At 49.5% G+C, this 22,242-nt stretch overlaps 9 protein-coding genes across 9 annotated transcripts; 5 read left to right on the top strand and 4 right to left on the bottom strand.

Moving 5' to 3' along the window:
- Window positions 1-385: 385 nt before the first annotated feature.
- Window positions 386-1,689, top strand: BGW36DRAFT_296382 (GATA transcription factor LreB; the record flags this gene model as incomplete). The annotated part of the gene is made up of 2 exons (XM_046211262.1): window positions 386-1,574; window positions 1,634-1,689. The coding sequence occupies 2 exons, from the start codon at window positions 386-388 to the stop codon at window positions 1,687-1,689; spliced, it is 1,245 nt and encodes a 414-aa protein (XP_046072434.1).
- Window positions 1,690-2,179: 490 nt separating this feature from the next.
- On the bottom strand, window positions 2,180-4,001 carry BGW36DRAFT_341872 (uncharacterized protein). Its single transcript, XM_046213105.1, has 5 exons — window positions 3,768-4,001; window positions 3,621-3,666; window positions 3,519-3,567; window positions 2,841-3,453; window positions 2,180-2,772 (listed from the first exon to the last, which is right to left on the bottom strand). Exons 1-5 carry the CDS (start codon window positions 3,775-3,777, stop codon window positions 2,270-2,272), a joined length of 1,221 nt encoding a protein of 406 aa, XP_046072433.1. The 5' UTR covers window positions 3,778-4,001; the 3' UTR covers window positions 2,180-2,269.
- Window positions 4,002-4,004: 3 nt separating this feature from the next.
- Window positions 4,005-6,268, top strand: BGW36DRAFT_379330 (phosphoribosyl-aminoimidazole carboxylase). The gene is made up of 4 exons (XM_046216197.1): window positions 4,005-4,768; window positions 4,821-4,918; window positions 4,968-5,925; window positions 5,987-6,268. The coding sequence occupies exons 1-4, from the start codon at window positions 4,300-4,302 to the stop codon at window positions 6,181-6,183; spliced, it is 1,722 nt and encodes a 573-aa protein (XP_046072432.1). The 5' UTR covers window positions 4,005-4,299; the 3' UTR covers window positions 6,184-6,268.
- Window positions 6,269-9,915: 3,647 nt separating this feature from the next.
- BGW36DRAFT_296437 (uncharacterized protein) lies at window positions 9,916-12,069 on the top strand (the record flags this gene model as incomplete). Its single annotated transcript, XM_046211269.1, has 1 exon — window positions 9,916-12,069. One exon carries the CDS (start codon window positions 9,916-9,918, stop codon window positions 12,067-12,069), a length of 2,154 nt encoding a protein of 717 aa, XP_046072431.1.
- A 673-nt stretch (window positions 12,070-12,742) lies between these two features.
- BGW36DRAFT_277087 (uncharacterized protein) lies at window positions 12,743-14,863 on the top strand (the record flags this gene model as incomplete). Its single annotated transcript, XM_046210196.1, has 4 exons — window positions 12,743-12,775; window positions 12,847-14,371; window positions 14,432-14,617; window positions 14,682-14,863. Coding segments are annotated over 4 exons (1,926 nt in total), but the record flags the coding sequence as incomplete, so codon positions are not given.
- Window positions 14,864-15,519: 656 nt separating this feature from the next.
- On the bottom strand, window positions 15,520-16,936 carry BGW36DRAFT_296056 (uncharacterized protein; the record flags this gene model as incomplete). The annotated part of the gene is made up of 3 exons (XM_046211228.1): window positions 15,520-16,290; window positions 16,339-16,478; window positions 16,534-16,936. The coding sequence occupies 3 exons, from the start codon at window positions 16,934-16,936 to the stop codon at window positions 15,520-15,522; spliced, it is 1,314 nt and encodes a 437-aa protein (XP_046072429.1).
- A 127-nt stretch (window positions 16,937-17,063) lies between these two features.
- On the bottom strand, window positions 17,064-17,941 carry BGW36DRAFT_174025 (uncharacterized protein). The gene is made up of 2 exons (XM_046209668.1): window positions 17,238-17,941; window positions 17,064-17,181 (listed from the first exon to the last, which is right to left on the bottom strand). The coding sequence occupies exon 1, from the start codon at window positions 17,715-17,717 to the stop codon at window positions 17,247-17,249; it is 471 nt and encodes a 156-aa protein (XP_046072428.1). The 5' UTR covers window positions 17,718-17,941; the 3' UTR covers window positions 17,064-17,181; window positions 17,238-17,246.
- A 962-nt stretch (window positions 17,942-18,903) lies between these two features.
- Window positions 18,904-20,306, bottom strand: BGW36DRAFT_379324 (2-polyprenyl-3-methyl-5-hydroxy-6-metoxy-1, 4-benzoquinol methylase). Its single transcript, XM_046216196.1, has one exon. The coding sequence runs from the start codon at window positions 20,066-20,068 to the stop codon at window positions 19,073-19,075; it is 996 nt and encodes a 331-aa protein (XP_046072427.1). The 5' UTR covers window positions 20,069-20,306; the 3' UTR covers window positions 18,904-19,072.
- A 232-nt stretch (window positions 20,307-20,538) lies between these two features.
- Window positions 20,539-21,936, top strand: BGW36DRAFT_295523 (uncharacterized protein; the record flags this gene model as incomplete). Its single annotated transcript, XM_046211190.1, has 3 exons — window positions 20,539-21,497; window positions 21,564-21,669; window positions 21,772-21,936. 3 exons carry the CDS (start codon window positions 20,539-20,541, stop codon window positions 21,934-21,936), a joined length of 1,230 nt encoding a protein of 409 aa, XP_046072426.1.
- Window positions 21,937-22,242: the final 306 nt, after the last annotated feature.

The following is a 22,242-nucleotide window of genomic DNA, read 5'->3' as shown; positions in this document are numbered from 1 at the left end:
CACTCTACCTTTGTTGGACCTCCCATGCAAGAGACTGCATAGAGATCTGCCTCCGTGCGACCGGAGGTACTCTCCATCGAGCCTTCTCAGGCTGATTTCCCAGATCCCTTTCCACGTGTCTGTCAATTCCAATTCATGCCTTCCTTTCATCGCATCGTCGTCTGCACTTGGCATTTGGCTCTCGCCGCTGCATCCTTGGCCATATTGTGATTTTGGTTCGCCCCTTAATGCTTCGAAGTGAAGTATAATTATTGGAATTTAAACATTTTGAAACTTTTCAGAGGACCGTGCGTGAGTCGATACCAACTGTATTCCTCCCCTTTGCTCAAAGCTAAATCTTGTCTTGCTCTAGAACATGGCCGGTCTATACTCCTTCAACGACAATATGGCGCAACCGGGCAACAGTATGCCGACCAACTTTGACCTCGACTTTGGAGACCTCGACCTAGTCATGGACGATGGAGATGAGCAAGGGCAAGATTTCATGGATTCGGCTAGTGGTCGGAGAATGAGCATCGATGATGATGGTACGGACCTACAAGAAACTCAGCCTAGCAATGCCGCGTCGCAGAAGAGCGCTTCGAGCGCTGTCACCGACTTCACGAGAAGGCGGAATTGGACACAGCGCATTCTGGCGGAGATGAAGGATATGCTGGTTGTGTTGAGTGCAGATGGCAGAGTCCTCTACACTTCGCCTGCTACTATGTCAATTACAGACGTGGATCCCAGGCATCTTGGAGGTCAGTTCCTTTCAGATTTCATCCACGACGATGACAGAACTTCTTTTATTCGTGAATTCAACGAATCTATTGCCACCGGCCACCGGCTCAGATATCATTTTCGCTTTAAGAGGCCTGATGGGGAATATACTATATTGGAAGCTTCAGGACATCCACATATGGCCAACGAGAAGACAACATTAGGGACAGGGAAAGAAGGAATAGCCTGCAATGGCTTTTTTCTCATCTGTCGGCCGTATCCCACCGAGAGCACCGCACTTTTGGATTCTTTCCTCGAACACAAAGTTGAGAATATACGATTAACTAGAAGAATTGCCGACTTGAAAAAGGAAGAGGAGGAGGAGCTACGGTTGCAACAGCAGTGGATACGTCGCTCTGATAATTCAGTAACAATCAGCCCAGAAGATGAGAATGACGGCTTCCAGAACTTACCCACGACAATGTCAGAACAAGGCAAGATGCTGCCGCCTTCACGACCCAGTGTGTCAACTTCTGGACAGGAAGGCTATGGCCTTGTCTCATCGTTGGATGGAAATATCGATACGGTTTCTCGGAGCGATGCTTCTTCGGTGGTGGATGGCATTGAAATGCTCACCGGTCTACGATACGCCGAGGGCGAAAGATCCAGGGGGCTCAGTACTGGTGCCCGCGATGGAGGGCTGGTCCAAGGACCGATAGGTCATAATCAACTGTCGACTAGCTCCGAAGAAAACGACAAGAAGAAGAAAATCAAGACAATCGAGGAATACGTGTGTACTGACTGTGGCACACTGGCTTCTCCTGAATGGAGAAAAGGTCCCAGTGGACCCAAGACTCTATGCAATGCTTGTGGACGTAAGTTTATCAAGTGCATCGTATGCTGGGTTTAGCATTTTAATTAACATCTTTCGCAGTACGCTGGGCCAAAAAAGAGAGGAAGCGACAGGGATCAACTCAAATATCCAGCTAATACAATGATACCTCAACATGGCGACGCTATTCTACGCCACCCAGCGTAACACCTTGAGCAATTTCTCTCTTGCCACGCATCATTTATATATTCGAGATACCCTACAGTTCTTCTTTTCTTTCACTCTTGGGAAACAATCCGTAAACTATCAAGGAATTACAATCCAACAAAAAGATGGGATGTCAGTAAATGACCATTTAAGGGAATAGGAATATACATATCAGCTAACATACAAAGCAAATGGTGAATGTAAAGCTTTGATCGATTATTTGGATATACATGTCTACATGGGCATGACGAATTTTGATTTACGAATTTATGTTTATAATGTTTCTATTGGACTTTCAACATGTATAATAATTGTTGCTCTATGGTTTTTTGTCTTTGACGCCGTTTTCATTATCTATTGAAATTGATACACAGTTGGGTACCAAATGAAACGACGTGTATCGACGTATTTACTAGAACGAGTGATGAGAATTTTGTTTCGATAGTCATGGTATTCATTATATAGTTGAGAGCAGAATGAATTGCTCAACTAAAGTAAGATGAAATAAAATGAGAAGAAACGAAATTGGTCTTATTCAGCCGTGCTAGTTTCAGCATTGGGCAGCTTCTGTTCATTCTGTTCGTTTGTTTCCATCAGGTCTTCTTCTATTTCAGCTCTTGTGGGAGCAGCACTATTATCCTTGGCAGATATATCGTCGAGCACAATATCACCATCTGCATCTCCATTACTCTCGTTTGTTTCGTCGGCTGGGGTCTCATTTGAAGGGTTCAAAGAGGATGAAGCGTCCATTTCAGTGTTATTATCCTCTTGGGCTGGAGTCGAGTTTGAAATTGTCATCTCAACGCCCTTCCCATCTTGCAGTCCTAAGTCTTCGACTCCAACTACTGATGGACCTCGCGCATGAGGAACTTCATCAGGCTGTGGCGATAACCGCTCACCACTTTCTTCACCCTCGGCCAATGCGTTGACTGAAGAATGTGATGCTTGAGAGTTGGCTACTAAGCCAGCTTCTTGTTCTTGTCTGATAAGCTCGCCTTGGGTCACAGCAGCATTTGCTCGAAGTGGAACAGCCCCTTGAATTGCATAAGTCAGCAAGCTTCTAGTGTATAAATGATGAACAGGTAGGATTGCAGTCTCTTACCTTCTACCACCATATCAGCATGGGCAACCTCAAGATGCGGGTTAGTAAGCCAAGGAATCGGCGTCAAAAGCGCTCCACCTAGTGATTCGTCACTGCCCAGAGAATCATCTGCAAGCATAAAACTGGAAGTTATGCCGTTCGAAATGCCATTACTCAGTTCCCCCTCGCCAGGCACATCCGTCCGCGGGAGAGGGAAAATATCCGCGCTACTCGAGACCGACACTACTCGATCGACTGCTCTAAGATATGCGGGTAGAGTGCGGTATTGACGGGTTGGACGTAGAATTAATTCCGCCAATCGCTGGATTGTGTGTGGCGGGTTTGAAACAAAGTATGTTCGTAAGGTGCTTTTGATCGACGTGAGGAGAGAGAGTAATGGAGGAGGTAGGCAATCTGCATCGGTCTGAGAAGGTTGATTTGACGACTGTTGCTCTGAGACTTCTTGGGTTTCTGAAAACAGAGGTTGGTCTGCAGGCGGAGGGGCGTTTTCCTTGTTGCTGCTCTGTAGAGAATCTTGGACGGGGTACGATGACGGGAACGACGATGATTGCGAGGCGAAGGAGGATGCTAATTCTGGAGGCACCTTTGGGATGGGGAATTCATTGCGAACAATCTGTTTTGAGCATTTGTAAGCCCAGGTACTCTTCTTCAAAAACTGGAGGTGTTCGGAGAATCTACCTCGTCGAGTCGTTCAAGTAACGGCTCGAGTTGACTGGGCCATCGATCGCTACATCTATCATTAGAATGACCAGTCGCCAAAGGGCCGGGCTGGAAACCTACTAATCCATGGTTCCATCTTGAGCAACTATCTCTAGAAGCCCCTCATCTAGCGGGACGGTCAGCAAGGTGTCGACCAGAGCGCGACAGTCGCACGACTTGGGCTGCGACAATGCGCCTAGGGATAGGAAAGAAAGCGCAGGCACATACCTAGAGACATATTGTCAGATACCACGCCTGGCCTGGTCAGTAGACAAAAGCAGGCGAGGTGCAAGCTGGAGGGGTGTGCAGGAAGAGCGACTGTTGCATTGCACGCGCCGCAATTGCGATTGCGATAGAAATGATCTGCCGCTTAGAGGGCGGTCCCCGATGCTCTGATTGGCCCGACCTCCGTTATCAGACTTATCGATCCCCGCAGGCCACAGCAGCAGCTGCAGAGCTTCGAGGGTCGCTGGGTGCACAAATTTTTGGAGAAAAAGGAAAATTGGATTATCCTAAATAGAGATATAGAGGAGAATACGGTTAAACCTGCTGCTCCACAACTGAATAACTGCCCAGGATTGCACTTACTCAAGGGCCGCCTGTGATTGGCCATCACGTGATGGCAATTTTCTGGAAGGCGGCGTGAACTTTTCGAGATCCACTGCGAGTCTATGACTGACCTCCATTGACCAGGACAAGAGAAGAACTCGTCGACTCTCTCGCCGGCTTTCCCCACGAACTTGTTCTGTACGACAACGCCATGGCGTGGAACTCTCCCAAAGTCGGGATCCTGGGTGGCGGGCAGTTGGGCCGCATGCTCACAGAATCAGCCAATCGACTGAACATCGAAGTGCATATTTTAGACGCCGAAAATGCACCGGCCAAGCAAATAAGCGCTCATGAGAACCACACCGTCGGTCACTTCAACGATCAAGAAGCTGTGCAGGAGCTCGCAAAGACATGTGATGTGGTCACTGCAGAAATTGAACATGTCAACACTCATGCGCTGGAGGCAGTGGCCTCGCAAGTCAAGATTGAGCCCTCTTGGCAGGCAATCCGCATTATCCAGAACAAATACGACCAGAAAAGACATTTGTCAAAATTCAATATCCCAATGGCTGATTATGCCGAACTTGTGGAGAATACGCCGGAGGAGCTCGCCAAGATTGGAGAACAGTTGGGCTTTCCATTGATGTTGAAATCTAAAACCTTAGCTTATGATGGACGAGGTATGACTCAAAGTTGAGAATCTCATGGTTATTGTCTAATCTATAATGCAAGGGAATTATCCTGTCAGGTCAAAGGACGAAATTTTGGCAGCCCTCGAAGCGCTGAAGGAACGTCCATTATATGCAGAGAAATGGGCCAACTTTAAGATGGTCAGTGTTTATCATTTACTACTAAAACGCAGACTAATGGCAGTAACAGGAACTGGCTGTTATGGTTGTGAAAACAAAAGACACCGTTCTCTCCTATCCTACCGTAGAGACAGTCCAAGAAGACTCAATATGCAAGCTTGTCTATGCACCGGCCCGCAATGTGTCAGACACTATCAACAAAAAGGCCCAAGAGCTAGCTCGCAATGCCGTTGCTGCCTTTGAGGGAAAGGGTGTTTTTGGCGTTGAGATGTTCCTGCTTGAAGACGACTCGATTCTACTCTGTGAAATTGCAAGCCGAGTCCACAACTCCGGACACTACACTATTGAAGGCTGCGGCCTCTCTCAATTTGATACCCATCTCCGCGCAATTCTCGACCTCCCAATCCCTGCTCGCAGCGTGGAGCTCCGCCAGCCCTCCATTATGCTCAATATTATCGGTGGCGCCACGCCGGATTCTCATTTGCAGGTGGCAGAGCGTGCCCTTTCGATCCCCAACGCCAGTATACACCTATACAGCAAAGGAGCCGCCCGGCCTGGACGCAAGATGGGGCACATTACTGTAACTGGCGCGACGATGTACGATGCAGAGACCACCATCCAGCCCCTGATCGACACGGTCGACGAGATTCGGGCGCAGCGCAAAGATATCAAAACTCCCGCAGCGAAGCCCAGCACATCTCAACCCACACCTACAGTGGGAGTTATTATGGGCTCAGACAGTGATCTCAAGACGCTGGTGCCGGGCCTCAAGCTTCTTAGAGACTACTTTGGTATCGACCCCGAAGTTGATATCACATCAGCACACCGCACCCCCAACTACATGGCGGAATATGCCTCGAAAGCAGCGTCACGGGGTATCAAAGTTATCATTGCAGCTGCTGGAGGTGCAGCTCACTTGCCTGGTATGGCAGCAGCTCATACAGCTCTGCCTGTTATCGGTGTTCCAGTGAAGGGCAGTGCTTTGGACGGAGTGGACAGTTTATACAGCATTGTGCAAATGCCACGAGGTAGTTTCTTTCCAAGCCATCCTATTTATAAAGTCTCCATGCTAATGACGAGATCATACAGGGGTACCCGTGGCCACTGTTGGCATTAACAATAGCATCAATGCTGCATTGCTCGCTGCCCGCATCCTAGGTTCGTACGAACCGGCAGTTCAACGAAAAGTTGAGCAATATGCGGACAACGCCAAGGTTGAAAACCTAGAAATCAAGGGCGTTAAGATCAAGGAAATTGGGTGGCAGGCATATTTCGAGCAGATGTAGACGATTGAATTGTATTCAGATGTTACGGAAAATGAGATAGACCGAGAACGATGAGATGCATGTACTTTTGATCTATAAAATAATACGCCTTCTAAAAGTATACTAGGCTGGTTACATATGTAGGTACATGTGCGTGTATCCCTCAATTGACAACCCAATTAACCGACCTGAGAATAATCAATTTGCGACAGTCGAATTAATAATTCTGAGTGTCGCTCGCCAAAAAACTCCGATCGGAGCAACCCGTGACGACCAAAGCGGGGAAAGGCGAGAAACAAAAGCGAAGGTTTTAAATGCCCCGAGGATCGGTGATTTTTAAATTTAATAGTCAAGGCGCATGGTCGAATCTAATTGACCGCTTTTGACTCGAGGTGTGTGGTATTGCACGAATTAGTTCGGGACTAAGTAGTTTAGTTCTTCCACCTTCTCCTCGCTTGTCGAGTTGTCGAGTAATTGGGGGAACGGGTCGCATGCGCTCGGTGGGTGGAATGGCCGGTCCGAGCCAGGAACGATGGACGAAGGACGAAGTCGGATGTTGTGTTATTATTGCTTGTCGAGGTATGTGCTGCCATGTAGATTGGCGAGGAGACATCCAGAGCAAGGTTGTCTGCGATGTGCTGCGTCCGACGAACGGATGGGGCGAATAGCCATACGATAATACCCTGGGGTCTGCAGTCTACTCCCACTCCAGACGAAGCATATCATCGCTAATCATCATTGATGTATGGAGACCGACGCTAGCCTGATTGATGTCTGTTGTCAGAGCAGCTCAGGCCGCGGCAGAGAGTTTGCGTCGCTTGTCCGACAGTCTGGTTGGGACAGTGATTCGTGGCTGAGGGCCCTCTTCTTTAATATGCAATTCAATTCTAGTCAGTATTCACTCAATGAGCCGGATTGTTTACACGACTTCATAGTCAACTAGTCCTTGAATAACGACTGAACCAGAAATACTGAAATAACAAGCCCCCACTGCTAAACAGACTAATGTCTAGTACTGATCAAAAATACAAACGGCCCGCGTCCGTAGCAATTGGTACGTACATAGTTACAGAATCCAGATTAATAATTTAGGATTGATAAGGCTCCGATGGTGATTATTAAGGCGTAAGAACTAAGTCTTCAGCCAAGCTAGACTGCTCCAGAGTACGCAGCAGAATTAAGACTAAAGACTAAGTATGACCAACATCATGGCGATCCCACGCCTCTGATCCATAGCTCTCTCTGGCTGACGGATTCCTTCTGGAACCAACCAAGACCTGGGTGCATTACGTATATTGCAGCAGGCTTGCTGCGGCAAAAGAAATATTAGTATACTAGCCATACTAATAATAATAACCATAATACAATAATACAATAATAACCATCACCGGACCACCGTCAACAGGAGCATGTCAATACAGACCTAGGCTAGGAGGACTAGCTCCAGCTAGAGGCTAGCTGTAGATCCACGATTCTTCAGGGTTGGTCAGCAAGCAGGAATACACATTTCATATTGTACAGAAATGGAACAGTATACTCCTCCGACTGACCAGGACATCGTTTCCAACGGCTATTTAATAGTACATACGTATTGCTTATTTACTCTCTTGCTATTGATATACGAGATATATTATCTGCTCTTCCGAGGCGCCTGTTATTAAGCAGACTAGTAGTCGGGCTAACCGCATGCAGACCGGGATGCAGAGAGAATAACAGGATTACTTACACTGTTACGGAGTTCATAATCATACGTACGGGGAGTTAGAATTATCACGGGATGCGGCGAGTGATCTGGATGCTACCTTCACCTTGAGAACAATGCGACATTTCACTCGGTGGTAGTATCTACATATATGCCTCAGCCTATCCGCAGCCGCGGAAATAGCATCAATTGATCATTTGGGCAAATGTATATACCCAAATAACCACCCTCCAGGAATAATGAAGCCGGATCGTCGGCCTACGCAGCCATCACTAATATTTATTCTAGCTGACAAAACACCCATTGGGCCAATGCATCGCAGACAGGCACCGATCCATGGGTGATGGCCAGTAAATAGACAGCATTCCACTAATTTAACCCGCTGCCCGTTGTTTCAGACAGCCGACGATCTACACGGCAGTGATCGCGAGCCATGTCTGCATGTGCAGCAAGAATTAAGCAGCAGCATCGTGTTCTTGGTTATAGCACGAATTGCACACAGCCAATCATCTCCTAACTCCTAGCCAGGACGGTGGATTGTCGGAAGCAAGGGCGCCACTCTGAAGCCCTCTAGATTAATATTAATATCGGACGTGCTGTAGATAGCCTATCATTTTGGGATACAATAATGGTAATACTGACACTAGTACTACTAATTCTACATTCATTTCGATTCAATTCCACAGGTGATGATCGAATAATAATATCGGCCATCTTCACACGTACTGAATAGTGGATAGTGAATACTGATAGTCCGGTGGGGTCACAGGTGGCGATTCGGGTGGATATGGCTGTGCAGTATGACAAGCTGTACATGTACATTCTGAGCACCCAGGCTGACTGGGCTGTTCAGCTGTGCCAGCATCCAAGAACAGGTGAGACGGCGAACAAAGACTCATATTGGCGACGACGGCCTGAAACGAGACCGGTTGCTGAGACAAAGCACAGTCATTACGAAGGTTTCTCAAGTCGGACACTGTGCCACGACAAATCGAGCAAGCGTTGGTATGTATTAAAGAATATTCATGAATCATGAACGTAATTAATAATAATTTCTTTGCCAGCTTGCGAGTAATCAATACCAACATACCGTATCTCCGTTTCACGCTTTCTGCCGGGAGATCGGCCAAGGCCTGGCTGACGCTGCATGCTCCATCTCACACGGCCGCGCCTGCCCGCCGGTAATGTAATCTGCTTGTAACCCCTGACACTCGATGTGGGCAAGGGAATAGAAGTAATATAGAGGCAACACAAGGAAGCGCCAAAGCAATACGTGGAGACGACGAAGAGAAGAACAGAGGAAAGCAGAGGATGCCGGAGCAAGCCCGGGTCCCGTGTCAGCGTGCTAGCCCGGCCAGGCCTAGCGCGTCCAACTCAGATGAGCCGGACTCATGATGTGTTGGTAACGTGGTAACAGCAGTACTAGCGGTCACCGTAGCTTCCGTTGCGCTCAGCCAATGGCCGGCCCAAAGAGCCTCCCGCGCCGCGCCTTCCGAGGAATTAATCGGCGCGGGCTAACCGCATCAGCTCAAGCAGTGGCCGCCGGGGAGTGGACCATACGATACGGTACGGTACGCGTACCCACCGGGCCGCACGCCATCCCAAGATGCTCTAGGCCCTAGGCTCTAGCACCCGGCCCCGGCTGTACCCTGCCCTGCCAGTGCCACTGCCAGCGCCTGCCTGCCCTGGCGCTCTCGGTTCCTGCTCCCTCGACCAACGACGTAACGCATCTCTCTCTCTCTCTTTCTCTCTCGCACCCTGGCCGCAATTCTCCCCAGCTCCTCCTCTGCTACTTCTCTCCTGTCTCGCCTCGTCCGTGTGCCTTTGTCCCTGCACCTGCCATGCGTGCATTGTCTGCTCGACTGATTGTTGTCCCTGCAGTCTGCTGATCCCGTCTTCTATATGGAGCTGCCGTTCGCCGCTCGCCTCCACAGCTGAACCACCAGCTCCCTCCCTCTCTCCCTGTGTGCTCAACACCCGCAACCAGACCACCGCCTGGGAATATCGCCTGTGGAATAGGAGAGTAATACCTCTTGTTCGCTCCCCTCGATATGGCTCTCCACGTGCCCGAGGCCGGCCTGTCGCTCTGGCGTGGGGATCTGCCCGGCAACGCCTCTCCAGACCCTCACTCGAAGCCGAACCAGATAATGCGTCTCAATCTCGCCCAAAATACACTGGACGAACTGGTCGACGCCCTCAGAAAGGACCAGAAAGCTCGCCTACGATTAGGCAAACACCAAACCCTCTACTACGGCTCCAAGTCTCAGCATTTCCACTCCTCCATCGAGCACCAGCGGTCCGAACTCTATCGAACCAACGCCTCCGACCGAGGGAATCTATACTTTTCTGGCCTTCTCAGTCATAGTCTGGAGGTGCAAAAAGCAAAAGAAGCGACCTCCGCTACAGACGAAGCCCTGGCCAATCTGGAGCAAAGCTTAAGTGCCTTTGAAAGAGGCAAGGAGTCCAAGAAAACACAGCTGGTAAACCTCAAACCCGATGGCAGGCGGTCTCACGGCAGAGCCCTTCTAAGCAAGACCGATCTCGAGAAGGAACGCTTCTTCAACAACCGTTCAATCCCCAACAGTCCCTCATTTGGGGCAGCTCGTTCCCCGGCTTCTATCCCTGCCGTCACTCCCACCTCAGCCCCACCCTCACACAACAAACGGAAAGTTCGCATCGATGCTTTGAAAGTACCGTTTATGCACCTGCTAGCCGTCACTCCAGTGTCTGTTAAATACCTTGCTCAGACAACTCGCTCGTCACAAGAGGACTGTCTTGAGCTGGCGCGGAAATACGGAGTGGAGAATCGAATTGACCCCTCCAAATTCAACCTCAAAGACAGATACTACAAAGAACTAGATATTTGGAATTTCCCCTATCCTAACGAGGCCGACCGATCATCAGCAATTGAAAGTGCCATTTCGGCCTTTGATCGACAACGCATTTCCCCTTCAGACAAGCTCTGGCAAATGCTGAATTCGAAAGAAGAGAAAGCAAGAGGCGTTTGCAAATCAAGACTGAAGCTACAAACTGGTCCACAACCACCGCAAATTAAAGTCCACGCATCTGAAGAAGCTGGGAAGGAAGCGTTGAAAGAAGGTTACAATACTGGCAACGAAACTGATCGCACGAATGGGCGATTGACGCCGACAACTCCAGCTCCTACAAAAACAATGCAGTCAAAGAAGAAGAGTGCCCCTGCCAAGTCTAAGAATACTACCCTAGCAGGGCGGGTAACCAAAAAGACCGACAAGAAGGCTCCTGCAAAATCTGAGGGGAAATTCAAATCCGCCGAGTTTGTCCACGATTCAGATGAAGACATCGATATGGCGGAAGCTGCGCCTTTAGCTTCCCCCCCCACTCCTCCTGCTAAGAAGCCTACAACTTCGACAGAAACGACTAAAGTGGCGGAAAGTAGCAAAACAACAGAAGCTAGCAAAACGACAGAAGGCAGCAAAGCAACGGCTAAAGCGAAGCCAGACGCCAAGATTGCAGCTGCCAAAGCAAGTACCACGACACGCTCTCCAGTCGTCAAACCCCAAGTCACAATGGAGCCACGTCCACGGAGTATCAAAACAGTTCCTGTTACCTCCAACAACACCTCCTCAAAGACACTGTCTGGACCTCGCTCGACAAAGCCTACATCACCTGTGAAACCCTCTCCACTGGCATCTTCACCCCCGACCAATGCATCCGACTTTGGCAACTCTACACATAATTCGGGTCAGACGAGTTCATCTAGTTCTTCGCCGTTAATGGCACAGATATCAAAGCAACCAAAGACAAAGCCAGCACCGATTGCGAAGCCGAAAGATAGCGTGCGGTCCAATGGAACAGCTAAGCCTTCGTCCGACAGAGCAAACACTCTGAAACGAAAGACTTTACCTGAGCAGACACCAGCCGGCCGTATGAACGGACACAGCGACGATATCAAACGTCGGCGACCAATGTCTCCAGCTGGTACCAGCTCTGGCAGTGCATCACCGCCACTTAACCGGGACCAACTTCGGCAACAACTGCGGCAAAAATCAATGGATTTCAAAAAGCTATACTCCAAGTACCGCAGCCTGCACGATTCTGTTGCGAACCAAATGGACCCTACGCCGTCTGATTTGAGCCGCTTGAAGCAAATGCATGCTCGGGTACAGCGAACAAAGAAGGAAATCTGGGACGAAGACCGGAGATTACGGGGATACCAAGGGTGACTGGATTACATCTTCATTATTGGCATACTATTGTTATCTAAAAAGACCTTAAGAAATAGTCTTGGTTCGGCGCAGGGGGTTTCTTGACATGTTTACTACGGTGATTTCTGCCTTGTACATAGGAAGCCTAGGACACATCCGTAGTAAGACAGATATTATGAAATAAGAATTTCCCGCCGTGCTCAATGATAATCAGTTGTTTACCTTGTGATGCTTGTACATATATAATACTCCTCCACAATAGCCCAAAAAACAAATACCCCAGACAATATATTAACTAACTTTAGTTGTTATTTATTATTATTAATTAGTGGAGTCTGCGGGCCGGTTGACTTGGCCGTTTCGCGCGGGCACGTGGCAGGTAGCTGCTGACTCAGCCTTGCTGTGTAAGTTACTTTACCGTACCAGGAATCGCTCCCAATACGGCGGCAGTTATTTATCTTCTTGGCAGAGTCGACGTCATGGAAAGGCCGTCTAACTATTAACATTAAACTCGACTGATTCGTCTGTGCCAATGATCATCGCCCTTGCTCAACGCGCCGCTTCGCTTGCTTGATACCTGCAATTGCACTGTCAAGGACTGCTTTCTGCCTGGGTTGCATAGTCAATTGGCGCCAGCAAGGAAACGGCGTGGGAAGTGGAAAAGATAGGAAACATGGCGCCGCAAAAGGGCCCAGAGTCGGGAAGAAGAAATCCCACGGTCTTGGTGAGTGCATTGAAATTTGTCAAATATGACGCCGTATTCTGTCAGACAGTGTGCTGATGCTACTTTAATAGGTCACCGACTCTCGTGACCAACAATCCCAACGGCAACCTCGACGACCTCTCCAGCCCGCAACTCGCCTGATCACTGTCGACAATGTCCTCCAGTACGCCTCCGATATTCCCTCAATGCAACAACGCCGCACGCCCCAGCAACGCCCGCAAATGAGACCCCGGTCGCGTCTTTCAGCATCGGCTGGTATCAGTGGAGCGTCTGGAGCGAATGTCGGCGGCGGGACAGCTGGCACAGCAGGAAGGCTGGCTGCTCAAGCGCGTCTGCCACCGCGCTCGACCAAGGTGACTGAAAAGCTAGTCCTCTTACCAGAAACACACTCCGAAGATGCGGAAGAAGTGGACGACGAGGAGCTGCAAGCCGCGGACGAGGAACTCGTTCAAAGATTAGCCCAGGAACGGAATCTCGACCCGGAGACGCTCCGGCAGCGACTCGAGTTGGCCGCACAACAGCAGAGGCTTCGCGGGGATTTTGGCGTCGATAATGACCTTGCGCCATTACTGGCTGAAGAAGAGGCGTTGCGTCGGCGGTTGGTGTCGCCAGAGAAAGCGAAGAGCTATGCAGAGAGACTGCCCAAGGCGCGACGGGCAGAGAAATTGCCTCGCGTGACGGCGTACTGTACGGCGCAGGGCTTCAAAATGGGCGCGACGGCGGCGTTTGTCAAAGAGTGGCATGGCGCGAGGACCAAATTGTATGATGATTGTCTTTATACCGCTTACCATCTCCCGTTACTTTCAGGTCGAGGAGGGTATAGACTACGGAGTAGTCCGGTGTTGAAGGATGTTGGAGGGAAGATCGTGCTGGATGAGGAGATTGAGCGTAACGAACGGAGAGATTATCATGACGAATACGACGTGGAAGAGCACGAGCACTCTGTTGGCGGCCGACGGGATAACCAAAGTGGTGATGTTGTTGACGACGAGCAGAACCAAAGTCGACATGTCGATAGCAGCGATGGTGATAGCGAGGATCGGCCGTCTAGTGGAGAGCATGATGAGGTACTGAAAACAGACAATAATGATAAACAGCCAACAAGAACCGTCGTTCGCCGCATCTCTCCAAACGCATTCAACTACGCCGAGATGTTCGTTTTCAGTTACGGGGTTGTGGTGTTTTGGAATTTCACAGAACGTCAAGAAAAGGATATGCTTGCCGACCTCACCTTCTCGTCCTCGAGCACCACGGGCGGCGGCCCCTCGGTTCCTCTCGCAACGCTGGCACTACCAGAAGAAGACTTTGAGACTGAAGAGTTTCATTTTGAGTATTCAACCGAGATTTCGCGGCCGCGCGTGTACAATGACATGATCACGTTGCGCTCTGGGGATCATATGATCAAACTCGCCATTTCACACGGAATTGCACAGAGCACGAAACTCTGTTTCTTCGAAGAGGCCATGTCCAAGGAAATGACCGAGGCCAAGGATATCCCCCGCCGGCTGGCTATGACGGGAAAGCTGGGCATGAAGCGTGACGAAGTGTTTCGCATATTAGGGCGGCTCTTTAAAAGCAGAGTTGAGGTTAATCTCTGTACGCCTATTTTTTTCTTTTCACCCATTATTAGAACTACAGACTAACTCATTCATAAAGCATCTAACATGCTCGATGTCCCAACCTTCTTCTGGGAATCCGAACCAACCCTTTACCCGCTATACATCGCTGTGCGCGAGTATCTCGAGATCAAGCCGCGCATTCAGGTCCTGAACGAACGATGTCGCGTGTTTCTCGATTTGACCGAGATATTATCCGACTCAATAGCCGACAACAACGAATCCCGTACGCCCCCGCCCCCCCCCTCCTCTTTCCTTCTCTATATAGGCTTGTAGCTAACGCGTGATAGATCAAACATGGATCATCATCATCCTAATCGTCATCTCCATCCTGATCACCACGGGCGAAGTCATCCTGCGCTTCGGCCTACTATCTAGCAACCACGCGGCTGCGAACCCGATGGGCCCGTCATTTGCGTCAAAGGTGGTGATGAATTTGTTCGGTCGGGCGGGTTCTGTTGCTAAGACGGCGGAGTGTGTGTGTCCGGCTGGATTGGGGGGTGGCAATTCGAGTGGGTTGATGATTTGAGAATATGCTACTGGGGTTGACATCAATTGTCTGGCATGGCGTTAGGGTATGGTGTATATGCAAGGGTTGGGTGTATCATACTAGCGTATTTTAATATACAGTTACTGTCTTGAGAACATTAAATTTGACATATTCAAACACTATATATATGCTACATCGTTCAATTCTACCATCAAACATACATCAGTTGAGATATATAATAGTGCATCAATTCAAATTGATATAGATAGGAATATATTAGGTGAAGTTATATATAAGTCAGTTACGAAACGCCACCAAGGAAATGAATAAACCCAGCGACCAGTCTATCCAGTCCAAACTATCATACTAACAAAAGAAATCATAATCAAGATGGTCACACCATACTCCCACTCCTCCCAGTGCAAATGCTTGCTTGTATGTTCCATTTTCTGTTATTTTCGAACATGGTATCTTGGAAATCAAATGCAACGCGGAAAAAATACAAATCTGGAAACGACGATGAGGGGAATCTCTGCAACGGATAATACGGATATCACGGATAACACGATCATAAAAGAGGCATGTAAAGTGCAAACAATTTTCGATTCGGTTGATCTCGAACCGTGGTTGGTAACTGGTTAAACAGCCGTAGACCAGGCGTCACCGATTCTCGGCTTCATTTCGTAGTTCTCGGGTTCGGTGCTGCCTGGTCGTCGAATGGTCGAGTTGGGAAAGTACATGTGCTGAGGCATTCCACTTGGATACACTGTACCGTTCGGCTCAGGATAGTTGTAGTCGTGCGCAGACCCCGGAGAGGGAATGCTACCATGGGATGGGGACGCCCAGCCCATACTCGACATGTGGGGACTACCCGTGACACTGCCAGGTCGATGGTCGTTGTTCGCTGGAGGCTCGAGTGGCTGCGGCGGTCCGTAACCAGTCGGATGAGACGTCATCGAAGGACGTGGGTGGCTGCTATAACTCGACAAAGAAGGCGACGTCGCAGCAGGAGAAGCGCGAGGGCTGCCCTGTGGGAAGTCGCTCCGTACGTGCGGTGGGATCGATCCATTGGGCATGTAGTACTCATTACCAGGACGGAGCACATTCAGTGGCGGAAGCTCGCTACCCAGCCCCATTGACATCTGCTGCCCTGGAGAAGGCGTGGATTGGCCAGATCCGGTCTCTGAGTACATATTATCGGAACGAGTCCCGCGTTCCTTGTTCTGCCGCAGGCTAGCCTCAGTCTGAGCAGCAGCTTCTTCAATAGTCCCAGTGTGATGGTTCTGGTGGCGAGTGAGCGTGGTGCGGCGGGTAAAGGTTTTCTGGCAGTTGGCGTAAGGGCATTTGTACGGGCGCTTGCCAGAATGAATTCGACGATGCCGAGCTAGAGAAGAGGAATCACTGAATGGCTAAAACAGATCAGTTTCTGATTCTTTCCATTGGAATGGCTAATTTACCTTCCCACAGCGCTCGCACATGTGCGGTTTTTCTCCCGTATGAACACGCGAATGGACTGTCAACGCGGACCGCTGAATGAACTGTTTCCCACAACCGGGCCACTCGCATGCGTGTGGTCGAACGCCGGTATGAATACGTTCTGCCGTAGTTGATTAGTAATGTGTAGTTGTTTTATTACCTCAGATAGTACGTACCATGACGGGCAAGATCACTGCGGCGAGCAAAGCCTTTTTGACACGTCGAGCAGTGAAAAATTCTAGGAGCTGGTTCTGCTCCTGACCGAGTTTGTTGTACCGGTGGCGGAGCAGGAGCCATTTGTTGTGGGTTTGGGGCAAAGCCGCCGTGCATGTATGCGTTTGGCATCAGAGGCACACCGTTTCCTGGATGAGGCATTCCTTGAGGCGCCACATGGGCCATTTGATGCATAGGTTGGCCAGGCGGATAACCGAGGACGGTGTGGTCACCGGGTTGGGAAGTTGTGTGGTCACTCATTTCCTGAGCGTGGAACTGGACAGCTTGAGCGAGCTGTGCTTGTAAATGGGGATCGGCAGCAAGGGCGGCAGAGGCTTTTCTATTCAGTATGGTCGTGATCTCCATGACCTGCCTCAGCAGGCAGGTATGAAGTCGAGATCAAGGTCGGCTCGCAAGACGTCGAGAGGCAGACCTCAGCACTTTCGGCAGAGCCCGGATTGTCCAGGCGAATTGTTCGAGCAAAGCGAGCCAAGTGAAGCGACAATCTGTTCAGGATGAGGATTTGGTGGAGCTGGCCAGGTCGTTACGGCGGAATGTAGCGCGTGCGCGTCTCGAACACGTTTATGGCAGTCGATCAGCGGTGTCGATAACTAGAACATGAAAGAGTTAGAATGTGCGGCTTCAATGGAGAAGCAGTCTGGCTCACGTCGTCTTTTTACCCTGTCTCGAAGAGTCGAGCAGATTTTGATAGTAGATCTGAAACAAGATAGGTCAGTAAAATGCAAATCGGCCGGCGGACGACCCAGACCAAACAGCCAAAGAATGCGATAAAAGTAAGAATTTGGGTAGGAGACCGGGCGACGAGATCAAAGAAATCGGGGCAAGCAGCCACGTACCAGGCGGGAAAGGGGCTGTAAACACGCCAGGCTGGTCGAGTTGGGCAGTAAATAGAATGGCTCGAAATCGATGGGATGAACAGACAATGGGACAGATGAAGGACGAGAGTTGCTGCTGTGTTGTGTTGTTGTTGAACGATGCTGGGCGGAGGCGGTCGAGGACAAAAAAGTAAGGCGCGGTAATAATACGGTACGGTACGGTACGACAGGGCACGGCTAGTTCGTACCGACAGGCGATGACGATGACGATGACGCTGATTCTTGTTCTTCTTTTCTTGTCGCGTCAACATCAGAATATTGACATTGATATTGACATTGACATTGATATTGATGTTGATATTACTCTTAGCGGGCGAGATGGTGGGAGAGGATAGAGTGCTGGTCAGGGGCGGTGGCCACAGGAGGGACTGGGCGAGTGATATAATAATAACAGACAGGCAGGCAAAGTGGAAACAAAGGAGGCGGTGTTTTGCGTCGAAGCAAATGCTCTTTTCTTTTCTTCTTCCTAATGAGGCCCCTGTCCATCACAACCACAGTCGAGCAGGCCGGTGGCCACCGCGACTACTTAGTACGCTTGCTTAGCACGTACTTCCCTGGTACTGGCTAGTGCGACCCCGAGCTGTGGATACGATCTGCTGGAACACGAGACTCTTTCGCATCCAGATGCATGAACCTATTCGCTGGTATTCTTGCCATAGCCGTGTCTAGGCGTCTTACTGGCTCTGTCATCCCGGCGAGCGAACGACTAGCGAGGTTTCTTCGGAAGATAGGGGGCAATAATAGGACGAAACGAAGGAGGGTCCTGTAGGTGTCAGGGGCTGAGACCAGCGGCGGAAGGGAGAATAGGATGGCCATGCGACTATTGTAGTATGGTCTACGGCCTCGCGCCCCATCGCCTGAATTTAACTTTGGCTTGGGCGTTGGTTCGAGAAGGCCTCTAGAAGGATTACTATCTTGTCGCCTTGTGCTAGGCTGCAAGCGTAGGTAGGCCGTTGGGTCTGAAACACCCTGTTCTCATGCATGCACGGCCAGCCCTGAAACGAGCTGGACACTGCATTCCCTCCGGGATAATCAATTGGTGCTTACTACTAATAAATAGTATTCTTCCCTTGTAGAAGTTCTCCAGCTACCTCCTTTAATTGCACCCTGGAACGATGCCATAAGGTCTGTGTCAGAGCTGATACCACCGTTAATTCGGACGCAGATTCCACAACGTGGTCAAAACACAAACATGAATAGAACATGAATCATACTAACTTTAATAATAATTTTAGTAAATAATAAAAAATGTAATAATACCAACAATAATTATGGATGCAACCCTCGTCCGCGCTAGCCCCAACCATCCGGATGCATGGACTGTATATGGATCACGATTGAGGACGGCCTTCTAGAAGACGCGAAGAAGGAGTGGAGCTGCTTACTCTTTTTTGGCCCCTTTCATCATTCATGTTATCATTCACTATTCGTACAGTAATTAGAATCACTTAGTGACTGGTGAGGCCGTTCGTGCTTCCACGACTGAAGGAGGTATTCGTCATACTAGCATAGTTATTGCTTCGTGGATCCTATCGACAGGGAGTCTAGCATGGATCTTTAATCATACAGCTCAACACTATTTACACTCTATATCTAATATTAATACTTAATGGTCACCCCTTTGCACCGCCCAGAAGTAGTTCCCCCAGTCCTCCCCTCCCTGCACCATCTTCCATCCGCATCCGGGCACATATACCACGCCGCCGACTTTCCACTTCATGCCCTCAAGCGCCTCGCTGCCTGCCCGGCTCGCCCGTCCGTCCGCCGCCCTCATAAGCCCTTCCTCCGCCCACCCCCGGAGCTCGTCTGCGTTGACAAATTTGCTCCATTCGTGCGTTCCCCATGGCACTACGCCGATCGGCCACGGCGCCTCGGCCACCATCTTGTTCACCACAAACGACGGTATCGTGCGCGCGATAGTCGAGCCAATGAGCCACCCACCAGGCCGGAGCAGTCGGAGGCAGTGCGTCAAAAAGCTGGACGGCGAGGATGTGACCGGGTCGACATGCTCGATGACTTCAAAGAGGGTAATGACGTCGAACTCGCGGTTTGGAGGAGACGCGTGTTCCGTATCTGAAATTGTACTGTTGCCAAGCGTCTCTACCGTAGTGTTCTCATATCGAAATGCGCCATTTTGTAGATGCGCAAAGACCTCCGGGTCCCTGCGTGCATGGTCGCGTGCAATCTTGATCAGACTTGGCGATGGGTCCACCGCCGTAATCGATGCAGCTTTTGTTCGCGGATGGACGTCCGTGTTATGTGGTGTTGGAAGGGTACGAGCCAGAGACTCGGCGAATATGCCACCGCCGCAGCCCACATCTAGATATCGCAATCCCTTATTTTTCGTCGCAGGGGTTGATTCTGCCAGACATGAGGCGATGAAGTCGTGCCGTGTAGGATTCATTAAATGTAAAACGCGCGACGGTCCCATTGGGTCCCACCAGCTGCTGGCGAGCCCGGAGAAATGTGCAAGCTCATCTGCAGATACGGATGATGAATGATGTCGCAGTGTTTGGAAGACGTGAGAGCATTTCGTCGAATTGTGGAGGAGGGTACGCGCAGTAGCAGTGACTGGCCGGAGCAGTGAGGGATTAGCAGCCATCGACAAGGCTGACGTTGGATGTCTCGTGGGAATCTTCTTTCGAATTGGCAAGAATTGGTTGAGGAACCTTGACCTTCTGGCCAGTGCTAGTCACGAAGTGTGATTCCATTCATGATTCCAGCAGCGAGAATATTGTGGCGGTGGTTGAGCTTCCAAGCTGTAACGGGCTTTACTCAAAATTACGCGGGTTAACTTTCTTCCGGCCCCAAGACGTTCTTGCTCTTGACCATGGAGGGGCCTTGCTTGACCTGCCAATTCTCCGATTTACAACGCTCTAGGCTGAAATAATCTTTCTTGCGGAACATGCAAAATACTAAATCATTCTTCGACTGTACGCTGGGCTTAGTTCAGACGTTGAGGTGACCACGTATTGACGGAAAACCACTACGCGCTGCATTGATATTGACACCGCGCAAGCCATCGGCGACGTCAATTCAACGTTATTATATGTTCTATTACCAGTATGGAAGATGAGCGGCAATAGCAAGATACCATATCAATCGGCATCCCATGCCGCCGGTGGACTTTTGCCGATCCACGCATCTAGGCCGATTTCATTCCTCAATCCAACTCGGCAGCGCCTTGCGCCCCTGCGCAAGACAAGAAAAGACCAAGAAGGCCATGTAGACAGCCAACAGCAAGTGGCTGATGACAGTCAACCCCATGTGGAATATCTTTGGCGGTCGCGTGACAATCGGAAAGGCCGTCATGCAGTGCATATTCGATATACACCAGCTCATCTTCAACAACGGCATATCCTTCCTGAAAGCACGGCACATTTACGCCCCATCCTGCAAAACATTCTTCGTATGATGACGCATTTTCCTTACTGGGACGTGTCCTATCTGGTAGCAACTATTTTCACCTTTGGCTCTGTAATTTGGGTGATCAATTCGTTCTTCGTCTGGCTACCGCTGCAAGACCCCTCTACGGAATTTCCCAATGAATCCTTTACTGCCGGTGGCGTGACCGCCTTTATTGGAGCCTCCGTTTTTGAAATAGGAAGTGTATTACTTCTATTAGAGGCAATCAACGCTAATCAGACCAGGTGCTTCGGTTGGGCCGTTGAAACTGTCATCAAGAGACACGAGTCGCACGAGGATCTGATAAGCACCACCGAGGTCAAGCCCGAGGAATGCACTCATCACCACTCTGAGAGACACTCCTTGTTTCGGGATGGATTGAAAGAATCTACCCCTGACTTTAAGCGATCCTTTCAATGGCTACCTTCCCTAGCCGATTTGCGGTCACACTATCTTCACGAACTGGGATTTTTGGCATCGCTTATCCAGATGATTGGTGCCACCGTATTCTGGATTTCTGGTTTTACAGGTCTACCTGGGATATTGAATTATATGAGTCAAGGTTTAACTGATGGTATATTCTGGGTCCCGCAGATTGCAGGAGGAACTTGTTTCATTTTAAGCGGGTAAGTGTTTTCTGTCATGAATTTACTTGATACCAGTATTTTTTAACTCTTAATAAACCCTATCAGCCTTTTATTCACAGTTGAAACACAGCCAAGGTGGTATATCCCTGCTCCCAAAGTTCTGGGGTGGCACATAGGATTTTGGAATTTCATCGGCGGGATTGGATTCACGGTAAGCAAATTGTCTAGATTATGCCGAATATTATGCCGAATATTATGTCCATTCTATTATAGCAAGGAAACATAAACAGTGGTCTGTTTCTAACTTATATAGCTCTGCGGCGCCCTAGGCTTAGCATCGAGTTCGTCATCTGGAGTGGCATACCAGTCCTCGCTGGCCACTTTCTGGGGCTCATGGTGTTTTCTTCTCGGCTCTGCCTTGCAGTGGTATGAAAGTTTACAGAAATATCCGGTTGAGACGAAAAAAGAGTCCATCTGATTTTATTGCGATCGGACTAAAATGGGCAGGTAGTAGTATAGCATCGGTATCTTAAAACGCCAAAACCAAGTCCTCATACTCACAAGGCTATCGAAACCGGAAGTGTTGTTTACGGAGTTGGATTAATTCTGATTACCCTGCTGTATATTTAGTATTATACCATCACGCCGATCTAAAATCCATGGCTGGCAACCGGATTTTACCGCATCCCTGCTTTTCTGTGATACAGGGGTACTCCATTATGTGAGCTAATATATCGCTTCACCGAGCCCCCAATTAGGAAGGAATGTGCTTTTTAGTATTATA

This window comes from Talaromyces proteolyticus, assembly GCF_021365285.1.
Source record: "Talaromyces proteolyticus strain PMI_201 chromosome Unknown BGW36scaffold_6, whole genome shotgun sequence".
NCBI lineage: Eukaryota > Fungi > Ascomycota > Eurotiomycetes > Eurotiales > Trichocomaceae > Talaromyces > Talaromyces proteolyticus.
The sequence above is the reverse complement of the archived record's forward strand: the minus strand, read 5'-3'. Positions and strand labels throughout refer to the sequence as shown.

Bases quoted from the DNA above. Each gene is read 5' to 3' on its own strand.
- BGW36DRAFT_341872 (XM_046213105.1), bottom strand. The intron at 3,568-3,620 runs GTAGGTTTCCAG...TGATAGATGTAG, and splicing joins CAAGATGGAACCATGGATTA to CGATCGATGGCCCAGTCAAC. The intron at 2,773-2,840 runs GTAAGAGACTGC...ATGCAATTCAAG, and splicing joins TGCTGATATGGTGGTAGAAG to GGGCTGTTCCACTTCGAGCA.
- BGW36DRAFT_379324 (XM_046216196.1), bottom strand. From the start codon at position 20,068: ATGGCTGCTAATCCCTCACTGCTCCGGCCAGTCACTGCTACTGCGCGT.
- BGW36DRAFT_379330 (XM_046216197.1), top strand. From the start codon at position 4,300: ATGGCGTGGAACTCTCCCAAAGTCGGGATCCTGGGTGGCGGGCAGTTG. The intron at 4,769-4,820 runs GTATGACTCAAA...CTATAATGCAAG, and splicing joins CTTAGCTTATGATGGACGAG to GGAATTATCCTGTCAGGTCA. The intron at 5,926-5,986 runs GTAGTTTCTTTC...GAGATCATACAG, and splicing joins CATTGTGCAAATGCCACGAG to GGGTACCCGTGGCCACTGTT.
- BGW36DRAFT_174025 (XM_046209668.1), bottom strand. From the start codon at position 17,717: ATGTTGACGCGACAAGAAAAGAAGAACAAGAATCAGCGTCATCGTCAT.